This window comes from Lycorma delicatula, chromosome 9 (genome assembly GCF_047948215.1).
Source record: "Lycorma delicatula isolate Av1 chromosome 9, ASM4794821v1, whole genome shotgun sequence".
In the NCBI taxonomy this organism is placed as follows: domain Eukaryota; kingdom Metazoa; phylum Arthropoda; class Insecta; order Hemiptera; family Fulgoridae; genus Lycorma; species Lycorma delicatula.
This window is the reverse complement of record NC_134463.1, coordinates 85,743,263-85,769,499: the sequence shown is the minus strand read 5'-3', so window position 1 is coordinate 85,769,499 and position 26,237 is coordinate 85,743,263. Positions and strand designations below refer to the sequence as shown.

The following is a 26,237-nucleotide window of genomic DNA, read 5'->3' as shown; positions in this document are numbered from 1 at the left end:
ATTTTATTTGTCCTGTTTTGCCATGTCACTTTTTCATTTAAATTATAAGTTATTATTTCCCCTAGATATTTGAATTGTTTTACTATTTTAATTTTCTGATTGTTTACTGTAATGTGCTCTATTACCAGAGGATCTATGGCCATTAGTTCAGTTTTTTCGAAAGAGATATGAAGCCCTATCTTTTGTGCTAGGTTTTGAAGGCTCATGATTTGTGTTTTGGCTTCTTGAATATTATTTGCTAAAAGAGCGAGGTCATCTGCAAATCCTAGGCAATTTAGTGTGATGGAGTTTTTCTTAGTACCCATTTTTATATTTTTGGGATTTATTTCATACCATTTTCTCATGACAAATTCAAGGGCGCAGTTAAAAAGGAGTGGTGAGAGGCCGTCTCCTTGCCTCAATCCAGTTTTTATGTAGAAGGGTTGAGAGAGTTCACCTCTGAATTTCACTCTGGACTGGGTATTGGTTAAAGTTAATTTTATCATGTTTACGAGTTTAGGGTGAAGGCCCAGGTTTCTCAGAATATTCAGCATGGATGGTCGGTGTATACAATCATAGGCCCTTTTAAAGTCGACGAAGGTGATTATTAGTTGTTTTTTCCGTCTTTTATATAAGTCCATCATAAGTTTTAGGGATATTATTTGCTCCAGGCAACCTCTCCATGGCCTAAATCCCCCTTGGTATTCCCCAAGTTCCAGTTCAAGTTGGTCTTTGCATCGGTTGTATATGATTCTCGACAGGATTTTGTATGTGCAATCCAGGAGAGATATGCCTCTGTAGTTTTCAGGATTAGTTTTATCCCCTTTTTTATGTAATGGATGGATGAGGGCTGTGGTCCAGTGTTCTGGAAGTTTTTCTTCGTTCCATATTTTCACGAGGCATAGATGTAGGGAAGTTTTGACTGAATAAACTGATGAGTGTTTCCAGAGTTCTGCGAAAAGCTGGTCTTCTCCGCTTGCTTTGTAGTTTTTTATTTCATTTAAGGCTGCGAGAACTTCTTGAATTGTTGGCGGGTGTATATTTACTGGTGAAGTTTTAACTGGAGTTTCAGTGTCAATCTCAAAAAGCTCTGGGGGGTCGTCACAGTTGAGGAGTCTATTGAAGGTTTCTGCCAAAATTTCAGCATTTTCTTTATTGGTATGGGCCATATTTCCTTTTTTTCCTCTCAGCATAAGGGTGGGTGGTTCATATCTTTGAAGAGCCTGACCAAAAATTTTATAATAGTCTCGGAAATTAGTTTTCTTGGAACTTTCTTCTATTTGCTGAATCAAGTTTTTTTGGGCTTGTCGTTTGGTTCCTCTTATAATTTTCTGAGTTATTTTCCTTTGTTTGGTGAATTCATGGTTAGATTCTTCAGTTTTCTGGGTTTGGTGGTTGATCCAAGCCCGGTGTCGGTCTTTGACTGCTTTGTCACATTCTTCATTCCACCATTGGTGTTTTTTTCTTGGGTTTATAGGGGCTAGTTCTTCAGCTATTTCTTTCAGTTGGGATGTCAGTTCTTTTAAATTATTAGTTAATTTGATTTTTTTTGTTGTTTCTTCAAAGATGGCATTGTTTATTAATTTATGTGGATCATAAGCTCTTTTGTTTTTAGGTTGGGATTTTTTCTTTTTATGCGGGGTGAATTTTATTTTAACTTTAATTAAGTAATGGTTCGATCCAGTATCTGTTCCTCTCAAGACTTTTACATTATAAATTTCCTTGTGATAATTCCGGTCCATGCAAACATGATCCAGTTGCCATTCTCCTTTTTTCCAATCTGGGTGTTTCCAAGTCTTCAATTTGTTTGGTTTTCTCATAAAATAGGTGGATTTTGAGATCATATTATGGTTTCTGCAAAATTCGACAAGTCTTTGGCCGTTCTTGTTAGTTTTCTTTTGGGCAGGCCATTTTCCGATAATATCACGATATCTTCGTTCTTTACCAAGTTGGGCATTAAAGTCCCCTATTAAAATCTTCGTGTGGGTCTTATTTATGTTGTTTGCAGTTTGGTCAAGAAGTTCCCAGAATTTGTCCATCTCTTCTCTATCTTTTTTAAGATTGTTTTTGTCATTGGTGGGAGCATGGACATTTATTATGGTGTAGAATTTATTGGCTGATTTTAGGGTTAAGGTTGAAATCCTGGGGGAGTAAGACTTAAATTCTACGACTGAGTCAATTATTTTAAGATTGATTGCAAATCCTGTTCCGTACTGTGGGCAATTCTTCATCACACGTTTCCCGGGGATTCCTTTGTAAATTCTGTAACCCTGAGATTCAAACGGCTCTCGATCGGTGTTTCTCATTTCTTGAAGTCCTGCGATTAGGATATTTTGTTTGTCCATTATGTCTGTTAGAGTTTTTAGTTTGCCGGGTTGAGTTAGAGAATTAATGTTGTGAGTGGCAATGTAGTTTATTTGCTTGTGTCTTATCCTCAATTTTGAAGTTGTGTTGTTTTTGGGTGTTTCCAAACGCTCCGATTCATTGTTATCTTTTAAGCAGCTGCCCACCGGATCCGAGTGCAGCCTTCTCTGGTATTTACCAGATGGTGGATTTTTTCTTAAAAGACCTTCCATATTTGACTTTCAAAGGCAAGTCAGCCTTGGGTGGGAATAAATTCCCGAGTTACAACTCTAGATGTGATCCAGAGAGGTGATTCCGATTTAGTTCACCAGTAGAAATCTTCCACGTTTCTAACTGGTTATCCAGACGAACCAACGTGGAGGCGCAAACCGATTTTTTTAATTGAGATTTTAAGTATGGAGAAAGTTTAAATCGGTTCCGGAATCATTTCGTCCAATATTTTGTTTACTATATGTATTTTTGTTTATGTAACTTTGTGTAATATTTATATTAGTTCTCATTATTTTAGATCATATTTCATTTAATATTACAAAAAAAAATATCATTCTGATTTTTGGCAGGCAGAATGGTGTCCAGCTCATGTGTTTTTTCATATTTACAATTATGTCTCGTCTCTTTCTTCTCAGATTTTTTCTTTATCTATAAATGCATAAAACATGTAATTCAGTAAGTCTATCAACAGCTAATAGTTTTATTTATGATATATATATTCATTATTTCTGTTTTTCAGTACATTTAGTAACATGTACAATACAGAAGTATTTTTATACATAGTTACATTTATAATTTCATGTTTATTCAACAAACAAGTAATTCAGTTAGTCTATCAACAACTGATAGCTTTATTTATTTATAATTTATTTTATTCATTAATTCTATTGTTCAGTACATTTAATAACATGTACAATATAGATCTATTTATATATAATTTCATTCGTAATTTATTTACATTCAACAATGTGATATGAAATACTACATTCAACAATGTGATATGAAATACAATATTTATAAAACATATTAACGTGAGTGTTTCATTTAAGTATTGTAAAAAGAAACATTTTAAAATTAAAAAAAAAAGTTAAAATGTTTTAACATGAATATTAAAATTTTTTATTAATTCTGATGTCACTGATTCATTTTACAATACTTAAATGAAAACATTCATAAATAATGTTTATATATTTCATATTACAAATATGAAATATAAATAAATTATGAATAAATAATCTGTATTGTACATGTTATTTTTTCTTTATTACATCACCAACACATGATACATATGATTGAGCCTCAATCAATTTTTCTCTGTGACTGATTCTTAGGTAAACAATAAGTATTAATTTCAGACTTATTATCTTCTACAGGGTATCCCATATAAAACGCAACCCATCAATAACTCATCCATGAAATTTCAAAAGTCAAGCTTACTCCCCTACTCGTTACTGAAATGGACTCGTCCAACATCTGAACATCGCGGCGACGCAGTATAACACTACCGATAGTAACAACAATGCAATCATAACGTTCAGTGTATTGCTAGAGACAAGATGGTGTTTTCGCTAGATGAACGTGTTTGCATTGTTGAGTCGTACTTCAGTACGAAATCAGCGGTTGCAGTGTAAGATTTGTTTCACCATAAGTACCCAGATAAACCAGCTCCTAACAAAACATCAGTATTAAGGTTAGTCGCAAAATTTAGAGAGACTGGTTCTGTTAATAACAAGGAACACAAAAGATCTGCATCAGTGTTGAATACAGATACAGTCACTGAAATCAAAGACCGATTACTCGCCTTGCCAAATAAATCAATCAGACGTTTGCCTGCTGAAATTAATTTGTCTAAATCAACTGTTCATCGAGCGACCAAACAATTACAATTATGACCTTATCGCATTCAAATGGTTCATCAACTTCTTAAGCCCGACAAAGAAAAACGGCTACAATATTGTCAACGGTTCCGTCGATTTCTGCGTGAGGGAATTAATGTTATGGATTCGTTATTTTTCACAGATGAAGCACAGTTTCATTTGGATGGCTACGTAAACAGCCAAAACAGTAGAATTTGGAGTGCTGAAAATCCCCACGTTTATCACGAAAAACAATTACACTAGCAGAAGTTGGGCGTGGGTGTGCAATATCATGGAAGAAAATAATCAGTCCTACTTTTTTTCGAGTACACCATTAATGCAGAACGATATCAGGATATTTTATTTCAGTTCATTGCACTCTTGGAAGAGAAAGACAGACAATGCTGGCTACAACATGACGGTGCGACATCGCACTACGCAGGTTCAACTTCTGATTTCGTTGAGGAATTCTTTGGTAATCGCGTTATCGGTCGAGGCTTGTAGCCACCAAGATCTCCAGATTTGACTGCGGCGGATTTTTTTCTATGGGGTTACCTCAAAGAAAAAGCCTATAGCAACAAACCACAAACACTTGAACAATTGAAAGTCAATATTGAACAAGCTGTATTAAATATCCACCCACAAACTTTGAAAAAAGTTGCAAGAAACGCTGTAAAAAGAATTGAAGCTTGTATTCAAGAAGATGGCGGCCACTTCCAACATTTACTCTAAATGCAAGGTAATGGATGGTAATAATAAAAATTACATTTACACATGACTTTTTATTATTTCAATACCTAACAATATAAGGGGGGTTGCGTTTTATATGGAACACCCTGTACTTTAGAATCATTAAATTTGCTCATATGAATAAGTGTATTATGTTTCTTTACACAAATTTTACATAGATTGTTGGAATAGCATTGATTATTAGAATGGCCCTTACACAAACAATTATTGTTTTTTTACAAAAAGGCTTTACTGTCATTAATGGAAAAGTTAAAAATTATTTATATGGATGTAAGTAATGATTTGAATTACAGAATGTGAACATTGATTGTAATTAGACGTAGAATAACTAACATTATGTCTCTTAAAATACCCAAGTTTTCACTTGGGTGTTCAAAGTGACTATGTTAATGTTTTCTAGAAGTTGTCTTGTGTTAAGAAATTCTTTGAATGTTGGAAACCTTTGATTTGACAATTTCTCCTTCCATAGTCTTAGTGTTATGATCCAATTTTGATGTTAAAGATTGGAATTTTATTGAAGTTAATATGTTAACATAAAGGCTAATGTTAAAACGTTTGAATACTTAATGTTATATTAATTTACCATGGTATTATGTTTATAGATGTGTCGCACCTATTAATATTTTATAAATATTATTTTAATATTTTATTTTATATTATTAATATTTTATTTTAATATTTTTATTTCCATAAAAATTTTATGGAAAAAATATTTCAAAACAAGTACACTGTTTTGAAAGAAATTGTATTGTTTTGATTTGAAGAAGCTAAACTAATAAAATTGGTTATGATTTTTAATCCAGTCACAGAAGAAAATGAACAAAGCTTTATTATCTTCAGTTGTTTTGTTCATAGTAACCAACATACGGGCAAATAAGTTGCACTTTAGGAAAATTATTTTATGTATTAATCTTTCTCATTATTTTGTTGTAGAGTTAAAGCCGATACTTAGATGGCCATGACATCTACATATTCAGTTATCATGTTTTGCCTGTGTGCAGTGTCATAAACCTGTGCACCTTTGATATATGCAGTTCGTCAACAAAGGTTGCAGCAATTTAAAAAAATTGTTTCTCAGAAACTACTAGAGATAATCAAATGAGTATTTTTATTTTAAAATCCACAAACTCAAAAAGTCTTTTTATATACCTTAGAATGTTTCAATATGAGGTCTGTTGGTTGCTCTGCAAACATCCATCTGATAATCGGCTTCTGCCCATGTCCACTGGATCATTGCATGTGCAACTGTGGCAGTAGCAGCAGTATTTGATTCTCTTAATGTTGTACATCCCTGATTTTTTCAGTGTAGACAATATTTTTAATGTATCCCTATAGAAAAACATCTAAAACATCTTAAGGGTGTCAGATCTGAACTTCTTGGAGGCCAAAGCACACGACTGGCCCAATCAATCTGATGATTAGGAAATCTTTCATTGAGAGCACATCAAACACCTAGGCTAAAGTGTGGTGGTGCATCAGCTTGTTAAAACATTACAGCAACTTTAGTTTCTTGTTCAATTTGGTCAACTTGTGTGAAAACGTACAGTTTTATTACAATTTATTACCTCTTGTGATAATAGGCTCAGGAAAACAGAATGGGCCAACCATATGATCAGACATCAAATCTCAAACAGACAGTCGGACTACAAAACATGTTTATTTTTGGGGAATCTTTGACATACTTAATAATTACATTGGGTTGCTGAGATCCCCATATTTTACAGTTATGCTGGTTGACACGACCACTGACAGAAAGTCGCTTCATCTATAAATATAACACATTTTAAAAATGTTTCATCGTCAATATTATTAAGCATTTTACTTACAAATTTGACACATTTAGGACAATTTGTAGGTTTAGTTTGATGTTTAAGCTGAATTTTTTAAGCGTGAAGGCATAAACGCTTGTGCAACACATTTTAAATAGTTATCTTTGAAATTCCTGACGGTAAATTTCACCTAGAAATTAATTTTTTAGGACTTCTTAAACAACTTTGGCGTTTATGCTCAACGTCACTTGTTTTTGGATTATCTGGGGTCTTTTTCACATCCACTTTGCCAGATTCTGTAAACTGTTTGTACCAACATCTAATACTGTTTACATGAGGGGATCATTGCCACAAACTTGCCAGAAAGTTTGTTGAACAGTTATAACTGACTTATACTCCACTAACCACAAAACACATTGCTCTCTGCTGTACTGTCACCATTGCACTGACTGAGTAGTGCAGAAGCTTGTGTGTTGTGCTGTTGTCCGCATTGGTTCAAGGTCTCGGCCAGTCACATCTAAAAAAAATGTATTATATCCCTATTGTTTTGCAGTTCCAATTAATACTTTATCTTGATTACATAGGGAGATATGATTTTTAAAAAATTACTTTAGCCTTTTTTGATGACCCCTGTATATATAAAATTTTAAATATTTAATTACAGTAAGATAAAATTAAATGTTGGGGATTTTTTCCCTGTGAAGACATTAGTGACTTTTGTATCATAAATGTGTGATATAGAAATTTCCTGTAGGTAATGTAATGAAAAAATTATAATTGCCTACAAGTTGGATATTATATGCATTAGTAATGATCATTTACCAATTAGAAGCTTGGTTCTCAAAAGGGTTAAATATTCAAATGTTGTATGAATTAATATTAACATTTCATTAATTTTAGATTGTAAGAGGACTGCAAAGCTTGTTTTTGCATGATCAGCAGCGATGTCATTAATAAGACAACTCTTATATCAGTGATGGAAGTAAAGACATTATTTGTCTGTCTTGGTATTCTTGTCTCAAGTGGGTTAAAATAGTGCATTAAATATCTGTGTACTGTATGATATTTTTATAAACTCTTAAAATTGTGATACTATTTATACTTTTGTCATGAAGACTCAAAATTGGTACTCCATTTATTGAATTGGAGTACCTTACATAACAGAGTTTTGTTGAAGTTAATATTAACTTTAATATGTTAACATAAAGGCTGATGTTAAAAATTTGAATACTTCATGTTATATTACTTTACCATGGAATGCATGAATGCATTTCATGTAAAACTCAAAGGTTACTTAATTTTCAATTTTACTGATAATTAGTATTAATCTATTACTTATTCCAGGGCTGGAGCTTACATTTTTTAGTGGCGTATACAGTGCTAGCATAGGTTTTACCCAACAGTTAGGAACTGGTAATAAGGAATTAGTTGGATTATCTGGAATATTTGTTGGAGCTGGTGAAATTATTGGCAAGTTGAAATTTTACATAATTTACTAGAAAAAAATGTATAATTATACATCTAATAATTAAATTAAGTGTAATGTATGTATATATTATAACTTGTGGTTGTTCACAGATAGTAAGTGCATTTTTAGGAACTTTTTTCTTATTTTTTTTGTTCCTATTCAAAAATACATCATTTGATTTCTCAACATAGTTGCCATTTAAATTCAAGCATTTGCACACCTTCATAGAATTCAGCCACCTGGGTACCGAGTCAACCTTCCACGGCATTTTGAAGTTTGTCATAATCATCATCGAAGTGCTGCGATGCAAGCAGCTACTTCAGCAGTCTATTGTGAAACTTTGAAGAAACTTAGGCAAGCCATTCAGAACAAATGTCGTTGTATGTTGTCATCTGGTGTTATTTTTCTTGCATGATAACACTCATCCTCACAGTGCTTGAAAAACTCAAGAACTTCTGAAACAATTTCAGTGGGACATTTTTGATCATCACCTTACAGCCCACACTCGGCACCAAGTGTTTTTTGTTGTAGCATTTTGATGATGATGAATACAAACTTCAAAATGCTGTAAAAGATTGGCCAGACGGCTTAATTTTATGAAGAGATATAAGAGCTGCTTGAAGTTTCGAGGTGTTTAAAGCATTGTCCTTGTAATTTTGATAGGGCATGGCTTGTCTAAATTGTTGATCAGATTATAGTTTTGGCCATTTACTTAAATGTGGATTGCCAGAAACACAGCTTTCAGCAATTTGGAATGTAGATGATTCAAGCTGACATTCAACATTTCAAGCCATCAGTCCAACCACTAATTCAACATTTTTTTGAGTTGATAGATACTGAAACGAAAAAATTTAAGTATATCTGGAAAAAATTTTTTTGCTGTATTTTGTAAGAAAATAACGGCCATATTAATCTAGATTTATTTAACATTAAACATTTCCTGTAAACAAATATTTCTGCTGCATAGGATGGGATAAACTAAGGAGAGCTTACTTATTTGCATCAGATTATACACAAGGGATCTTGTAAGTACACGTCAACTGACTGTAACGTCACCATCTGTACTTATGAGTAATTCCGTTTTCAGTTCAATCTCCAAAAAGGTTAAACCTGAATGTATGTTGCTTTTTTAATTTTATTTTTTCTTTAATCATTTGACTGATTTGGTGCTGCTCTCCAAGATCCTGTATCTAGTGCCAGTCCTACATCCAACATCCCTAACAATTTGTTTTACATATTCCAAACATTGTCTGCCTGCACAATTTTTCCCTTCTACCTGTCCCTCCATTATTAAAGTGACTATTCCAGGATGCTTTAATATGCATGTAACTCTGTCTCTTCTTTTAACTATATTTTTCCAAATGGTTCTTTCTTTATTGATTTGCCACAACACCTCTTCATTTGTCACTTTATCCACCCATCTTTTTAGCATTCTCCTATAGCACCACATTATAAAAGCTTCTAATCTTTTCTTCTCAGGTACTCTGATTGTCCACGTTTCACTTATATAAAGCTACGCTCCAAACATATACTTTCAAAAATGCTTTCCTGAAGTTTAAATTAATTTTTGATGTAAACAAATTATGTTTCTGACTGAAGGCTCATTTCACCTGTGCTATTTGGCATTTTATATCGCTCCTGCTTCGTCCATCTTTATGAATTATACTTTCCAAATAACAAAATTCTTCTATCTCTGTAATCTTTTCTCTTCCTATTTTTATATTCAGTGATATATCTACATTATTTCTACTACATATCATTACTTTCTTTTTGTTCTTGTTTAATTTCATGCGGTAGTTCTTGCATAGGACTTCATCCATACCATTCATTGTTTCTTATAAATTTTTTTTAATTAGTAATTTTTAATGATTTAAAATTATAATATAAATATTTTATTGTTTTTCATTTTTTCAGGTGGAGTTCTATTTGGTATTCTTGGTTCAAAGACTATTCGCTGGGGACGTAGCCCTATTGTTATATTAGGATTCATAATACATATCATTTCTTTTATTTGTATCGGTCTTAATTTACCAAACGCTTCACCTTTGGGTGAAACTGATGATAAAGCAATTATTCCTTCTCTGGCGTGGTTAGCAATCCTATGCAGTTTTCTATTGGGATTTGGTGATAGCTGTTTCAATACTCAAGTTATATCATTGTTAGGAGGCGTATATTCTGACAACAGTGCTCCTGCATTTGCTATATTCAAATTTACTCAGGTAAGTTTTTTCTTTTATTATTTTTAACTGTTACTTCTACTGGTTACATGTAAAGTAAATCAAGAAGTCATAAATCAAAACCCTTACCACTACACAAACATATTATCATGTTTCTGCAGACTCAGCTGCAGGAAGATTCTCCCTTTAGTGATGATTTTCATCTGAAATTAAATTACAGTGATTTAATTTAATGATTAGATTTTACATAGAGGTGTTTATTTTAAGTGGTTCCTCCAAGTTGTAAGAGATACAAAAAGCTTTAAATTGGGAACTTCACTTATTTTTCCCTAAGCATTGAAATTAAGTTATTTCATTTTTCAATTCACTTCCAGTTTTTCTAATGCCCCGACTTTACTTTTTTAAACAGCAATTCCTACTTTCTCTTAGCAATTTTCAATAGAAAATACATTTTATGATTCTTTTTTATTGTAGGGTATTTTTTCTGAATACGACCATACAGGAGTTACTCTGAAAGATGAAATCACATGCATAATACAATTGGAGATCAGACGCAACAATATAAACTAGTAAACTGTGATGAACGGTAAAAAATTAAGAAAAATAAAAATTAGTTATCTAGAAGCATAATTATAAATATTTTTGTTAATTTTTTTCACAAAAAATTTTAACATTTTTATCAATAATACAGAAGTGCAGGTTTCTGTGTACATCTAATATTTCTAATGTTTAAAAAATATTATTCCATTGTATTTTAAAATAATAAGTAGTTACAAAAGTAATTTTAAAATGAAAACGTTTAAAATATTTGATTTTAAATTTTCATGTTTTATTTATGGGACTGCTTTTTTACATCATCTTTATGGCAACTTGTGTAAGGGTTGATAATGTCATCTTTTTTTCCTGATTTTAAATATTTTAAAAGAATATTTATAAAGGTTTTTGCATAATATTTTTCTTCTTCATTCTTCCATGTAAAAAATTTGTCTGTTCATGTTATAAAAATGCAATATTGTGATTTTAATTTAAAGTGTAGTAAATGTGAAAAGGTAAAAGTGAATGATTAATACAGCATTTAAGAGGAATCGCTTATTAAGATCATTAGTTAATAAATAACAAAATACATCTACCCCACAGAATGAAAACTATACCCTGTGATATTTAACTTACTGGAAGAACAAGTATTTTGGTTTCCAAAATACTTGTTGGGACAGTGCAAATACAGAAAATTCCTAATTATCTATCTTAATCGGCTTTTATAGTTCTTGAGTAATTCAGAAATGGTTCTGATTCTTTCTAAGGGTTCGTGGACTTCTGAACACTTACAATATCCCATATATACTGCAATCTATGTCAGTGTTTTAGCCCCGGTATGAAATGATATTACAAGATTCCATCCTAATTGTCAGCAGATGACAGTGACACTGTGTATCCTCCCTGCTATTAAGTTAATAAAGGAGCATTTTTTATTGAAAGTGTTTATTTATTCATAAAATTATTAGTACAGATTGTGTAAGACAGTTTATGTGTGGGGAGAATAACCAGCACTAGGGAAATAAACAAGTGATAAAATTCAAAATTTTAAAAACCCACGAAGCCATTTTGAAAGAAAAACAAAACATATCTACTGCAGTGCCCCTTGGCGGCTTATAACCATAAAACTAATCTAAGAACCTGCTCTAAGGTGATAACTATGTAATGCAAAACATTGCATCAAAGTCAGTCCAACCATTTTTGAGAAACTCATCTACTGCAGCGCTCCCTGGTTGCCTAGAACCATTACACTAATTTAAGAACTTGATGTACACATACAACCTCTTACTCGAAATGCATATACAATCTTCGTAAAATCGTGGGTGAAGATGATATGTAATAAAGAAATTCTATACAGTTACAGCTGAATAATTGGAGAGAGAAGATTGCTGTCAGTTAGTTGTTCATCCATCCTCATTACTACAATAAACTATTATATAAACTTGATTACATTTTACAGCAGTGCAATATGTTTTAGTAAATGGAACATTGATACACACTCACACTCTCACAGAAAGAGACAGAGAGAAAATCAGATATTTACTTTCAGGACAGTCAGTTTATAGTGGGAATAGTTAACAGTTAAAATTTTCAAAAATTACCCAAAAGTGTTTTTATTAGATTAGTTACATTTGTTACAGATATTACAGATAACATATCAGAATTGTTTTGTGCATATTCTCTTAAATTAAATCTTTTTTTAATCTATTTATTTTGTCTTTTTTTTAATTCATGTATTTAATCCATAATAAACACAAGCAGAATATTTATCTGAAATTGCAATTTTAAACTAACACACAGATTTGCCCTCATTTTTAGTGATGATATGGGCAAAATTTGAAAAACTTTTAAAATTCTTGAATTGGGCTAGATTTTTTCTAAGTTTTAATCTATTTTCTATTCCTTCTTGCTTTTGGAGGGAGCCCTTTGTACTCTTTCCCTATACGTTGGTAATCCATAAATGTAATTTTTTTTGTAACAATCCTATGCAATTTATTTTTCTTACGGATGGATTTTCATATCCATTTAAAAATTTACTCATTAGTGAGTCCCTTTGCAACTCTATTCTTTACCAGCAGTGTAGTGCCATGTTTACACTGTACAAAGCAGTGTACTTGCTTTTTTATTGATAATATATTTAAAGACTGTTATTTTTTTTTATACTATATTTAAAAACTTTTTTTAATTTTACTCATCACATATTTTTTCCTCAAAGTGTTATTAAAAGTTTTCATAGTTTGAAGCAGTGTGAATTCTATTGCTTATGTTTCTTAGATGACAACTATCTGGTTGTTCACCTTATAAATGGAAGAAAATAGAAGAAATTGTCTAAATGAAGCGAAGTCCTGTTTTAACTTGTCTGACTCTTCACCTATTACTTTTGAATGTTTTTGATAGTTCCAGTCAAATGAATTTTCCAATTTTTTTTTTAATTTTACATTAACATTCCTCGAAATTAGGCAGAAACAATTTTACATAAAATATTCTGTCAATAAATGGTGTATTCGGTTACATAATATTCTGTTATATAATACATAGTATTCTGTTACATAAATGGTGGCTGATGTACAACAGTTATTCAATAATTAAACAAATAAATGGCAACAATGGAAAACTATTTAACGGAATAAACTGAAACTATCTTATTTTTAAGTTGGCACTCCTGACAGAAAATATCAGAAATTCTTTTGTTTATTTCAAAATGTCGGCTCCGCTTGGAACAAACCATGAAAGAACAACATCCTTTGATAAGAGTTGGATATGTTAAAAACAGCATGATAAAAAGGGTGTTAAAATTTTTGTAAGTGGATTGAACAAGTGTCACCAATTTTCATTGTAGCGGAAGGTTGATCAAAGTTTCATCAAAAAATCACAATTAATGATCTTATTCACAGACAGATGCATAAAAATCAGCACTTTTCTTTCTATTATCCATGATAAGCTGAATTACTACAACACATGTTCAAGGTGGATCTTAGACTGTCGACTCAGGATGTTAAAGACACCCAAATTCTCATTTGTATAAAATTAAACAGTTATTTTTAATGGAAGGCGATGTTTTTTTAGTCACATAATAGTTTCTTTAAACTTGGATTTATCATTTTGAGCCAAAATTTAAACTATGGGAATGGAAATCTGATCTTGCATCATTCGATTTTTTTTTGTTTGTTCCTCTTAAAAAGTTTTTATGTGGCACCTGGTTTGGCTATAATTAGCAATCAAGAATGTAGTACAAAACTTTCTGATACACCAATGTGATAATTCTTTATGAATGGAATAAGAAAGCTCACACAAAGATGAACAAGTGCCTAAATGATGCCAGGAATTATTTGAAAAGTGGCATTAGTTTCATTATCATTAAATAAATAATTTTTCAACAGTCATTTGTCTCTAGTTGTTAAACGACTCATATTTCTTTGATAGGGCAAGTAAAAATGCAATGATAAACAAAACCTTTCCAGGCCCACCCCTGATGGACTTGTACTCTACACTCCTAACATGATATACTCCTGATGTCATCCACTATTTTCTGTCTGTTTCTTCAACAGAAATAACCATTTTGATCATTCCTCAATTCATTTTGACTAGTTTTGGCATGACGTCTGTATGTATGTATGTACATATCTCGCATAACTCAAAAACTATTAACCATAGGATGTTGAAATTTTGGATTTAGGACTGTTGTAACATCTAGTTGTGCACCTCCCCTTTTGATTGCAATCAACTGAACCAAACATGTCCAAAGAAGAAGGCTAAAATCCCCAAAAAATTTGGATTTTGGACTTTTTCTTAACTGAAATAATAAGCCCTCATTGAGAGGTTTTCAATGATATATATATATATATGTAGTATTTATATTCATTGGTTTCAGAGTTATAGCCAAATAAAATTTTAATTAATGAAATATTTGGATCTTACATGGGAAGGCACATCGAATTCGATTTCATCTCCTTTTTTTTAACCTTTTCTATTTAATTTCAATATATTGATTTATTAATAATTACTAAAACATTTTTACAATAAATAATAATTATTCAATAATTACAAAAAAAAATGTGAAAAAAATTTAGAAGTTATTAGTAAAATAAAATTTTATGTGCTTTTAAAAATTTGTATTTGTAATTTAATAGGCATTATTACAACTGTGTAAATATAACAGATTTGTTGAAACATCTGATTATTTAATATTGAAAATTATAATTTAGAATCATATTATTTTTGGAATTTTTAGTTTAATTTTATTTAATTATTCTGGAATTTCTGTTTAATTTTATCTACATTAAAGTTAACTGCAGAGTGACTGAAAAATAGACCCTTACAAGAACAACATATACACTGAGGCATACTTGCCTGATCTTTAATAAATTGGAAAAAATTCTTATCTTTTAGTACTATATTGTCAGACAATATTCTCCCTAATTCAGAGTTGATCATCATTTCGTTTGTTTTTTGTTACCATTCATTTAATCGCTCTTTGGTTTGATATAATTCTTCTGATCTTAATTTGTGTAACACATTCTCTAGTTTTCACACTTTCTCTCTCTTTATATTCATCATACTTTCTTAATATTTTTATTCTTTCCTTGGTCTTAACATTTTCTTCCTCTTTATATTTATCATCTTCTCTTAATGTTTTTATTCTCTCCTAGAAATTGACATTTGTAACCAGTATGCAGGAGTTCACTAAACGGAATAGTTTAACAATTATTAACTTTTATTTATACAACACACTAGAAATCTGAAATTTTTGTTAATCAGCAACTCATGAAGATACGAATAATACTGATCTAGTAATACGAGTAACAAGGTGACTTTTTACTCCATCCTAATATTTCATATAAGATTGTTGGATTAATAATTGTATAAATATGTGATGTTAATAAAAACTAATGTTTTTAGCATATGTGTAACTGCCACTTTATTAAAGAATTGGAGGATCGTATCCCACTTTCAAATGAAATGCAACTAAAAGTGTATATACATAATTTAATAGGCATATAAGGAAGTTATGTGGTGTCCACATCAGATTTTATATTATTTTCTCTCTTGACAATATTTATGAAAAAAATTGAAAACAAATTTGGGTTTTGGTTGTAGTATTTCCTGGCACTCATAAATCAGTATGTCCAAAGTCCTTTGAAAAATCTTTTTACAGTAAGATTATTTTTGACAACACCAAAAGCTTCTCCTACTACCATCAATGAATCTATTTCATCTTTACTATAAGTTTACTAATTATCGTCATAATAATCTGGTTTTCTGCCTGGTGGCAGGTCTCTTACACGAGTCCTGTCTATCCATTTGTGTCCCAGGGTTTCTCCCTTCTCCTTTTGTAGTTTACAAACTTCACCTCATCTACTAACTTCATACTTTTTTCTTCCTTGCTTTTTTCTCCTTCTTCTAACTCTTTCAATTTTAATTTCACTCATTAATTTAATTTGTTGTTGAGCTCATTTTGTTAAATTAGGTTCAAAATAGTCAAGGTCACTGTTCAAAAAACTATTAGCAGTAATAAAAATAATTTAGTTTAAAATTTTTAAAACACAGTTTATTATTTAATCACCTTTCTGGCATACTGCCAGATGATTGGTTCTTTAAAGAGTGAATATGTAAAAAATAATTTTAAGAGAAATTGTAAAAAATTAAAATAATTTTATTTTGTTATTTTGCGATTGATTTCGATGAAATCTATTTTGTGGTTATGATTTTCTTATTTTATTCTAAAGTAGGTATTATTAATATTCTCATTGACAAACATTATTATTTTTTTTAATCAGTTTGAATTCATATTTTTCATGAAAAATTGTATATGTTTTTAATTGAAGAGACAGTTTTAATGTAATACAAATATACTGCTGAAATAACAACTTAAAAGTGCCAAAAAATATTAACTTTTTTATTCATTGGCAGATATTAAAACTTTTCCATTCATTGGCAGAAATAGTGCGTATTTTGCATTAAACTTTTCTTTTGGCTGTGTTTCACGTAAGGCAACTGAAATTCAATTTGTACTCATCTGATTGTTTTCTCTGAAATTAATTAATTTACAGTTCTTTAGTAGCATAAAGAGTGAATGTGTTGCTAGTAGGGATGAATGATGAATAACACCTGCATTTGGAAGCTAGTGTACCGGTATGCAGACAGTATATTCAGTAATAAAAAAGGCAGTAAAAACACCAGTTTATATGTAAACATTTTTACAAGATGTAGCTGGAAAACCAGATATTTTTCAGTATAAAATAAATTCATACAGTGAATTTTTTTAAGTATAGAACTCTTTATTATTTTAAAATTATTCCACTTGGTTTACAAAAGTTAAATCTACCTCAAAATTGTTTTTTTTTTTTTTTTTTTTTAAGATGATGCCTCTTATCTCTTTTAATGCATTCTTAAAAATGTTTTGTTCAAGTTTTGCATCAGTTATTCAAGCATGTCCAAAGAATCATTGCAATTTCCTATACTTCAGATTTTGGTTATTAAGGGCTTGTAAAAATACATGAATGCTTTAAGTCCATAAAAAATAACTGCAAATCACAAGATGCTGCATTGAGAAATGATGTCCATGAAAGTTAGTGCAAATAAAATTTTATCAATGCTCATGCTATGTGGACAGTTTCACCATCTTCCTACCACACCATTTTCACAGATCATTATAAGTACAGGTGGAATTTAATTACACAACTTGTCAATGCTATAGGTTGAAAAATTACTGCATTTCTATCCTTTTAAAAATGTTGGGCCTTTGATATTTTGTACCAAATTGTATTTCAGAGTCTGTAAAGAGGACTTGAATGAATTTCTCATGAACATTCTGTGGTCCATTATTTGAAATCATGTATCAGGACAAAGGTTTGATCACTGATAATTACAAGGATTTCCTTAAAAGTTTTTGGTATTAACGCAACCTATTTCAACAATTTGCTATTTCATGATTTTATAGTGATGAAACTTTAAATCTAGTTTCAACAGTAGTTGAATAGAATGGTCAAACAATACTAGAACCATAGCTTGGATTCCTGCTGTGCAATGAAGACTCCTATAATAACTAACTACTTTCTTTTTCCTTTTTAGCCTCCAGGAATTACCATTCAGGTATTAGTTCAGAGGATGAATGAGGATGATATGTATGAGTGTAAATGAAGTGTAATCTTGTACAGTCTCAGTTGGACCATTCCTTAAATGTGTGGTTAACCCAACCACCAAATAACACCGGTATCCACAATCTAGTATTCAAATCTATATAAAATTAGCTGCCTTTATTAGGATTTGAATGCTGGAACTCTCGACTTCCAAATTTGCTGATTTGGGAAGATGTCTTCACTGCTAGATTAACCCGATGGGTTAATTAAGATGGATGTTTTTTTTTAGTGTTAAACAGATCTTTTAAGAGCTCCCACTTTCAGTTTTTAAGTTTATAATTTCCTGCTTTGTCAGATCACTTAGTAAATCAATTTCATGGCAATCCAGTTTTTCTTCTCACCTTGTATAAGCTTGGCATGAGGTGTTCATTACTTTTGCAAGCAGCAATACCATTTTCATGAATAATTTGTGTCTCATATCAACATGTGAACCTTAGATTTTAGCATGCTATAATCTAAATTTGTCTACAGTTAGCCAAAAAGAAGTGTGAAGTATGTCTACTCGGTTATTCTAATGAGCCATACATTAGTGTCTGGTTATTTTAGGTGGACTTGCATTTACCACAGACCAGGGTTCCAGCTTCCCAGCTAAGTGGTAGATTAGCTCTGTAACTAGCCACATGTATTATATTATTTAAAATAATTTTGATTTCTGTATTTTTATTCTTGTTTTTGTTTCAGTCTGTATCATGTGCCATCGCTTTTTTATATACCTCAAGAATAGGGTTATATCCACAGTTAGTGATATTATTTATATTTGTTATATTAGGCAGCGGCTCATTTATTGTTGTTGAATTAAGAACCAGGCGGATTGAGCATGCTGAATAAATATATTAGGTTCATGCGTATTTTACTGTGGTAAAACATCATCACCATAACTTTGTGAAATTATTTTAAACTTTTTTATCAGTTTTTATTGAATGTGATGTTCAACACATCCAAGTGATATCACTATTACCATATGAAATTGCATCTAAATGTACAGTAAGGCATCTGGAATACTTGGAAAAATAGGAGAGCAACAAAAGTTTGTATATTCAAGCAAAAAATACTGCAATATGATTGTATAAGCTGTGTTAGTTTTAAAATAAAATAAAATCTTAAAAAAGGTGATGTTTAAAATTATATAATTTAATACTGTTCAGCAAGTTTTATGAGTACGAAATAAAAATCATATTACAATCGAAAACATTTATTAAAATATTAGTGTAGATTTTAAAATTACATATATGTAATAATTTGAGCATAACAAAATAGATTAATTTTATTTTAAGCATTTTTAAACAGCTTTTCTTTCCTTTGAATTAAATCATTCATGTATTTTAATGGTAAGTTTTGTATGATTATATTAGATGTTAAATGTCTCGCCTGTTTTTCAGCTGATCATTATTAATGATATGTCAATACATTACATACAAGAATTTTTAATTTTGTTAATATCTTCTATTAATTCTAAGGATTGTTTGTTCACTGTAAGCTTTATTTGTTTAATTGGCATTTTTTATTTTTCAAAAAATGTATAAAAACTTTTTAAATGTTATAATTTAAATTTTATATATAAAAAGGAAGAAATATTTGAGTGTATGTTGGTTAAATAATGAAAATAATAAATTAATTTTTAAATAATTATTTTATAGAGAGTACAAATATATTCTGATATCTAATGCTGTACTGTATTTTTAGATATTGTATACATATCTGTATATAACATATTATCAAAATTTATTAAAATATTGAATCTATTTTTAATGTTTAAACAAGTAATATGATTACCTACTTTTTATATATTATATAGAAATATTTTAGAATATGTACATTTTTGTATAACTTAAAATTGTAATTTAATGATTTTTTTCCTTTTTTGTGTTGTTTATATGTAAATGTTTTATTATGTATTTTGTAAATATATTTTATACATGCAGTTTTTTTATTATACAATATTAATGTACTAAAACACAATTTATTACCATTATTGTTATTGTTAAAAATATATTTTTATTTATTAATGTTTTATATATCTATATTATTATGTGCATCTAAAAATAAATAACTGAAATTTCATGAATACATTTCCTAATTCATACTTTACACACACATATACATCATTGTTTTTTTCTAAAGTCAATACTTTTAAGACCCATCCCTCTGTACCATTATATTGTATTTTTATAATGAAATACTTGATCCACCCAAACACAGAATTACAGAGTAAATGGGATGATGCTTACATTATTTTTTCATAATTAGAGTTATGTAACATTGGCTGGCCAGGTTACATAGTATTGTATTGGGTGTGCTGTGTGATTTGATAAAGAACTTAAAAAGCAAATAAAAAAAGAAAAATTACAACTTAGGATGTGGCTCGCCATAAAGTGCTTATATATACAGGATGTCCCATAAATCACAACCCAACCTTATATTGGTAGATATTGAAATAATAAAAAGGCATGTGTAAATGTAAATGTAATTTTTATTATTACCATCCATTATCTTACATTTAGAGTACATGTTGGAAGTGGCCGCCATCTTCTTGAATACAAGCTTAAATTCTTTTTACAGCGTTTCTTGCAACTTTTTTCAAAGTTTGTGGGTGGATATTTAATACAGCTTGTTCAATATTGACTTTCAATTGTTCAAGTGTTTGTGGTTTGTTGCTATAGGCTTTTTCTTTGAGGTAACCCCATAGAAAAAAATCCGCCGCAGTCAAATCTGGAGATCTTGGTGGCTACAAGCCTCGACCGATAACGCGATTACCAAAGAATTCTTCAACGAAATCAGAAGTTGAACCTGCGTAGTGCGATGTCGCACCATCATGTTGTAGCCAGCATTGTCTGTCTTCCTCTTCCAAGAGTGCAATGAACTGAAATAAAATATCCTGATATCGTTCTGCATTAATGGTGTACTCGAAAAAAAGTAGGACTGATTATTTTCTTCCATGATATTGCACACCCACGCCCAACTTCTGCTAGTGTAATTGTTTTTCATGATAAACGTGGGGATTTTCAGCACTCCAAATTCTACTGTTTTGGCTGTTTACGTAGCCATCCAAATGAAACCGTACTTCATCTGTGAAAAATAACGAATCCATAACATTAATTCCCTCACGCAGAAATCGACGGAACCGTTGACAATATTGTAGCCGTTTTTCTTTGTCGGGCTCAAGAAGTCGATGAACCGTTTGAATACGATAAGGTCGTAATTGTAATTGTTTGGTCGCCCAATGAACAGTTGATTTAGACAAATTAATTTCAGCAGACAAACGTCCGATCGATTTATTTGGCGAGGCGAGTAATCGGTCTTTGCTTTCTGTGTCTGTATCTGTATTCAACACTGACCCAGATCTTTTGTGTTCCTTGTTATTAACAGAACCGGTCTCTCTAAATTTTGCGACTAACCTTAATACTGATGTTTTGTTAGGAGCTGGTTTATCTGGGTACTTATGATGAAACAAATCTTGCACTGCAACCACTGATTTCATACTGAAGTACGACTCAACAATGAAAACACGTTCATCTAGCGAAAACACCATCTTGTCTCTAGGAATACACTGAACGTTATGATTGCATTGTTGTTACTATCGGTAGTGTTCTACTGCGTCGCCGCGATGTTCAGATGTTGGACGAGTCCATTTCAGTAACGAGTAGGGGAGTAAGCTTGACTTTTGAAATTTCATGGATGAGTGATTGATGATGGGTTGTGTTTTATATGGGACACCCTGTATATATTTTACCATGTCTTGATTATTGCTGTATGTAAGGTTTCTGGGGTTTGATCTAAAGTTGAGTTCACTAATGGAACTAGGACTAAATTTCGTTTTTGCGATCAACATTATTGGTGGTATGTTGTGCTTATTTTGCCACGAATTACGAGACATTCACGAAATTCGCTCATAATAGGTAGAACTAGGTGCGGGGTTCGCGCTTCTGCGAGCTCGGTTAGTTAGTTCAGAGGGATATGATGTAGGATATTCAAGATGTCCAGACGAGGCCTACAGCGAAGGGAAAAGCTGAGTTAATAAATCACCGAGGCATTTACTTCGGTGGTATCCCAGTGAGGCCAGACTTAATACTATGAGATGTAAAAAGCCAGAGGGCGATAGACGACTCCTGTTAAAGCCTAACAGGGCTATGAACGGGGTCACTAGGTTGGTGTCTTCCCGTAAGGGGTTGGGATGTATGAAAGGTGAGTCAGAGATTTGAAACTTATATTTAATTCTAAACCTATGGTTATCAAATTTTTATAGGGAAAAAACGGAGTTGTTCATCAATTGTGTTAAAGCACAAAACACTTTTTAATTAAAAACCACTTTCAATCTTTTGATATAAATTTTTCTGCCTTCTCAGGTACTGTTGATATGGTAATTTTTCTGTGAACTTCATTTGAACTTAAGATAGCTTTCATCTAAATAACGCCTATGTGATTTTAATAACCGGAGAGGTCTAGGTTTCTTTAACATCAGCATCATCATCAGTTCATGAACAGAAAAAAAGTTTAGTACACATGGATTTGATCCATTGACGGATGATCTTAGTAGGTAATAATAGTTATTATTTTTTTTTTTACTATAATAGTTCTGTGTTGGTAAAAACATTTGTATTGAGAATTAATCCTTTCTGATTGGAGTTAATCAGTGCATGCAGTAATATAATAGGTATAGCACTACTTTCTGCTGGTGCCACTCAGCAGACTGCAATACCAAACTATTTTTTTATGTTATTAGTAATTACTTAATTCATTTGTTTGACTATGCAAATTGTTTTCAGTAGTTTGATTCATTTTACTTTTATGCGGTAAACATATAATTTTTTGTCTTAGTTTCCAAGTCAGTCAATGAAAAATGTTCACTATCAATAATTTTACATAGGAAACGAGTTGTATATTATAAAACTACACCTTGAGTTGTAAACTAAGGTGCAATGGATTTCCTTCAGCTGGATTTTATTTGTGATTCAGGATGAATTAATTGTAAATTGTAAAACCCATAATTCTCTCTGCTCCTTCCACTTTGGATGGAATTTCTCAATCACCTGAGAGCTTGTGGACGAGATAGCTGTCCTACTGTACCTGCATGAGGAGACCTTAAAGCTATCTTTTAAGTAGTATTGTTTATTTAACTCGTAATTCTTCTGTCCTTTCATTATCACCCTTTTTCATTATCCTCAGTGTATTTCATTATTCTTCAGGTTTTATGAAAGTAGACCAAACCTTGTGGTCAGTCTGTGATTTGGATATAGAAACCTACAAAAATCCTTTACATTCTTGGTGTAACCCAGTGAGAAGTAGCTGCCTGTGGGCCTCTGCAAGGACTTAAATTCCTGTCTGCTGATCGCACATAAGTGCAATAATGTCTGAAATGTATACTGAATAAAACAACTCTCCCTTTTATTTCTGTCATCCATTGTATCTGGTGTACATAAATTTTACATTAGCTGGTTTCAGATTTGATTCCAGGTAAGGATTTAATTTGTCTCATCATTTCATCTATCAATTTTCTTTGTCAAACAAAAAAAAAAATTAAGTAAAACGTAAAATATCATAGGTCATAATGTAAAATAAATTCAAACAGTGTAATGGAAGAGTTTGTCCAGGGTAATTTTTTAAGAGATATCATTGAAAACTAGCTAAATTTATAGAAAAACTGCAGAGAAGACAGTTGATTTTTTACAATTTTCTTGAAAGTTATTGCTGATTTAAAGTACTTTCCTAATAGAAAATTAAAGATTGTTTGCTTCTTAAACATTCTGTAAAAATAGTATCATGAATTTATCAAAATAGAAAATTAACAGTTTATCTTTAAAAATAATAGAAAACATATTTTTACTATGGTTCAAATCAGAACCTGTACCTAAAAATAGAGGAGACCCTAAACATTATATTTCATACATTTCACTCAACTTAACTTGTAATAGTCTCATGGAATTGTTCGTATAATCTATACAGTGGTCTTCTTAAAGGTCATTGTAAATACATCTTAATATTTCATGCCCACTGAGTAATTATCTCTTTAGTCTTTAAAGAGTCTCTTAAGTCTTTACCTACATAGTCTGAGAAGAGGATTTTCTAAACATATACTCAGTACTGTAAAAATTTGAGGTTTGGTTTTACCATATATTATAATTTTTTCAGACACCCATTGTCTAATTGCATTTTTATTTAATATCATATTGACTTTGCCAATAATAGATGGTATTATAACTCTCAGACCAAAAATTCAGCTCTGTTGCTATTCTCAAATTTTGAGTCTCCATATATCCATCTGAGTTCTACTCTTTGTTTAGGAATTAAAAGTTTGAAACTGCAAACCCAAACCAGTAAAGAAAAAACTGTTTGACTTAAGAATTTTAAGTGCCATTGTTTCTCTGAGGTAATGTTAACAGCACTTTGTTGTAGGACAGAAATATATATAGAAGTGCTCCTGGTAAACTTTACAGGCATCTTTTGATAATAAAAAAATATAAACTTGGTTCCACCAATGTTTTATTTTTAAGTTATAATCCGTCAAAAAAAGATCCTCTTTTGTAGTCTTAAAAATTTAACACTGTACTTCTGCAGACACAATTTCTTTTGAAAAATTTATTTTTTGAATATAATTTTTCATAAACAGTTTAGAAAAGCTGGCCCTAATATTGACACTGAATATGTTTTTTAGTAATCTATCTGAAATTTTCTAATGAGCATGCCAATTGAATATGATGGTTTTCAATGAGCAACAGGAGTCAACCCATAAAAGCAGTAGGGAAAATGTGTGCATCAATACAACTTCCAAGTCATGTAGTTTGTTTTCTATGGTATACAGAAAAACAACATGGAAACTGGTCAGCACAAGAAAATATGTTTGCAGTGAATGCATTAATTGAATGCAAATCTGTAACTCAAGTACAAAGAAGATTTCCATATAAATTTAATAAGTGTAGGCTTGAAATAATTCCTTCTGAAATGCTATTTTGAATGGGTTGAAAAGTAGAATAGTGAGGGTAATATTTGTGATAAGTTTATTAGCAGTTTTCAAATGGTATATATTCCAGTGATTGTGGAGAGAGTTAAGGCAATTGTTATTCAAAGTCCAACATGTTTTTATAGTCATTAATCAGCTTTTTAATACATCGATGAAGTGTTCAACATATTTGCATTTAACCACTATTATTTCTATTTCACCTATTTGCCTCATAAAATCATTATGAAAAGTTTTACATCCTGGTATAAAATAGCCAAAAAATTTTAACTTGTTCCCATTTTTGTAAAAAAAAAAAAATTAGTACTAAAGTAACAGAAAAATTACAAAAAAAGTTTTTAATTAGAAAATTAAAAAGGTTTTATTGAAATTTTTTTAAGATATTTAATTTTTAACAAATTTATATAAAAGAATTAACCATAAACAAATAAAAATATAAAAAATTTCTCAAAAGGTATTTAATGCGCAAATTTCTTTTTTTTATTTTTTATATAAAATTACACCTAAAAATTTGTATTATCCAGTAAAGTAGACTTATAAATTTATTAGGTGTATAATTTAATGTAACTGAAGATTTAATAATATTAAAAATTTCAGCTTGAAATACTGTAGTGTACTTATCTGAACTTAAATTAAGGTAAGACTTGGGAATCTATTAATAAATATAATTTCTATATCTAATTCAGTTAGCTTATAGAGTTCAACTAAACAGACTGTATGTATGAGTGTTCAGGCAGCCAATTCACAAGCATCTCCTGTAAATCCTTATGCATATAAAATAAACTACTCGACATTAATATTCAGTATCCTAGCGCTAATATATTTTACAAAAATTATACATATATTTTAAATTTAAATAAATTAAGACATGACAATAAACATTTTCTTACCTTGTTCATTATATCTGATAATTCATGAGTATTTTTTCATTAAAATTGTTTATTTACTTGAGTTTTTTAAGAGTTATGAAATTGTCAATTGTCCACTAACGGTAAAAGTTCACAATACCTTAGATTAAGTTTCTATGATAATAAATTCAATTTAGTTTTCATCACCTGGTTGCGAGAAATCTGTAGTTTTTTCAGTATTAAGAATTACAATTAAAGGCCTGATTTTGTTTTTTATTATATTATCCATTCCCAATAATTTGGTTAAAGTTTATGTTATATATTTTATACAGTTTTTTTCATTCCTGCTGACCAGTTTAGTGTTTTCTAATACTACATAACTTTGATTTGTCCTAAAATTAAATCAATTG

The 26,237-nt window shown here is 30.7% G+C and overlaps 1 protein-coding gene across 1 annotated transcript in view; it reads left to right on the top strand.

The window, feature by feature from the left end:
* The window catches only part of LOC142329885 (UNC93-like protein MFSD11), a 101,352-nt gene extending 81,312 nt beyond the window's left edge, over positions 1-20,040 (top strand). Inside the window, exons 5-7 of the mRNA XM_075374782.1 lie at positions 8,054-8,179; positions 10,092-10,396; positions 18,709-20,040. Coding sequence (XP_075230897.1) covers positions 8,054-8,179; positions 10,092-10,396; positions 18,709-18,855 — 578 coding nt within the window. The 3' untranslated portion in view covers positions 18,856-20,040. The remainder of the gene's footprint in view (positions 1-8,053; positions 8,180-10,091; positions 10,397-18,708) is intronic.
* Positions 20,041-26,237: the final 6,197 nt, after the last annotated feature.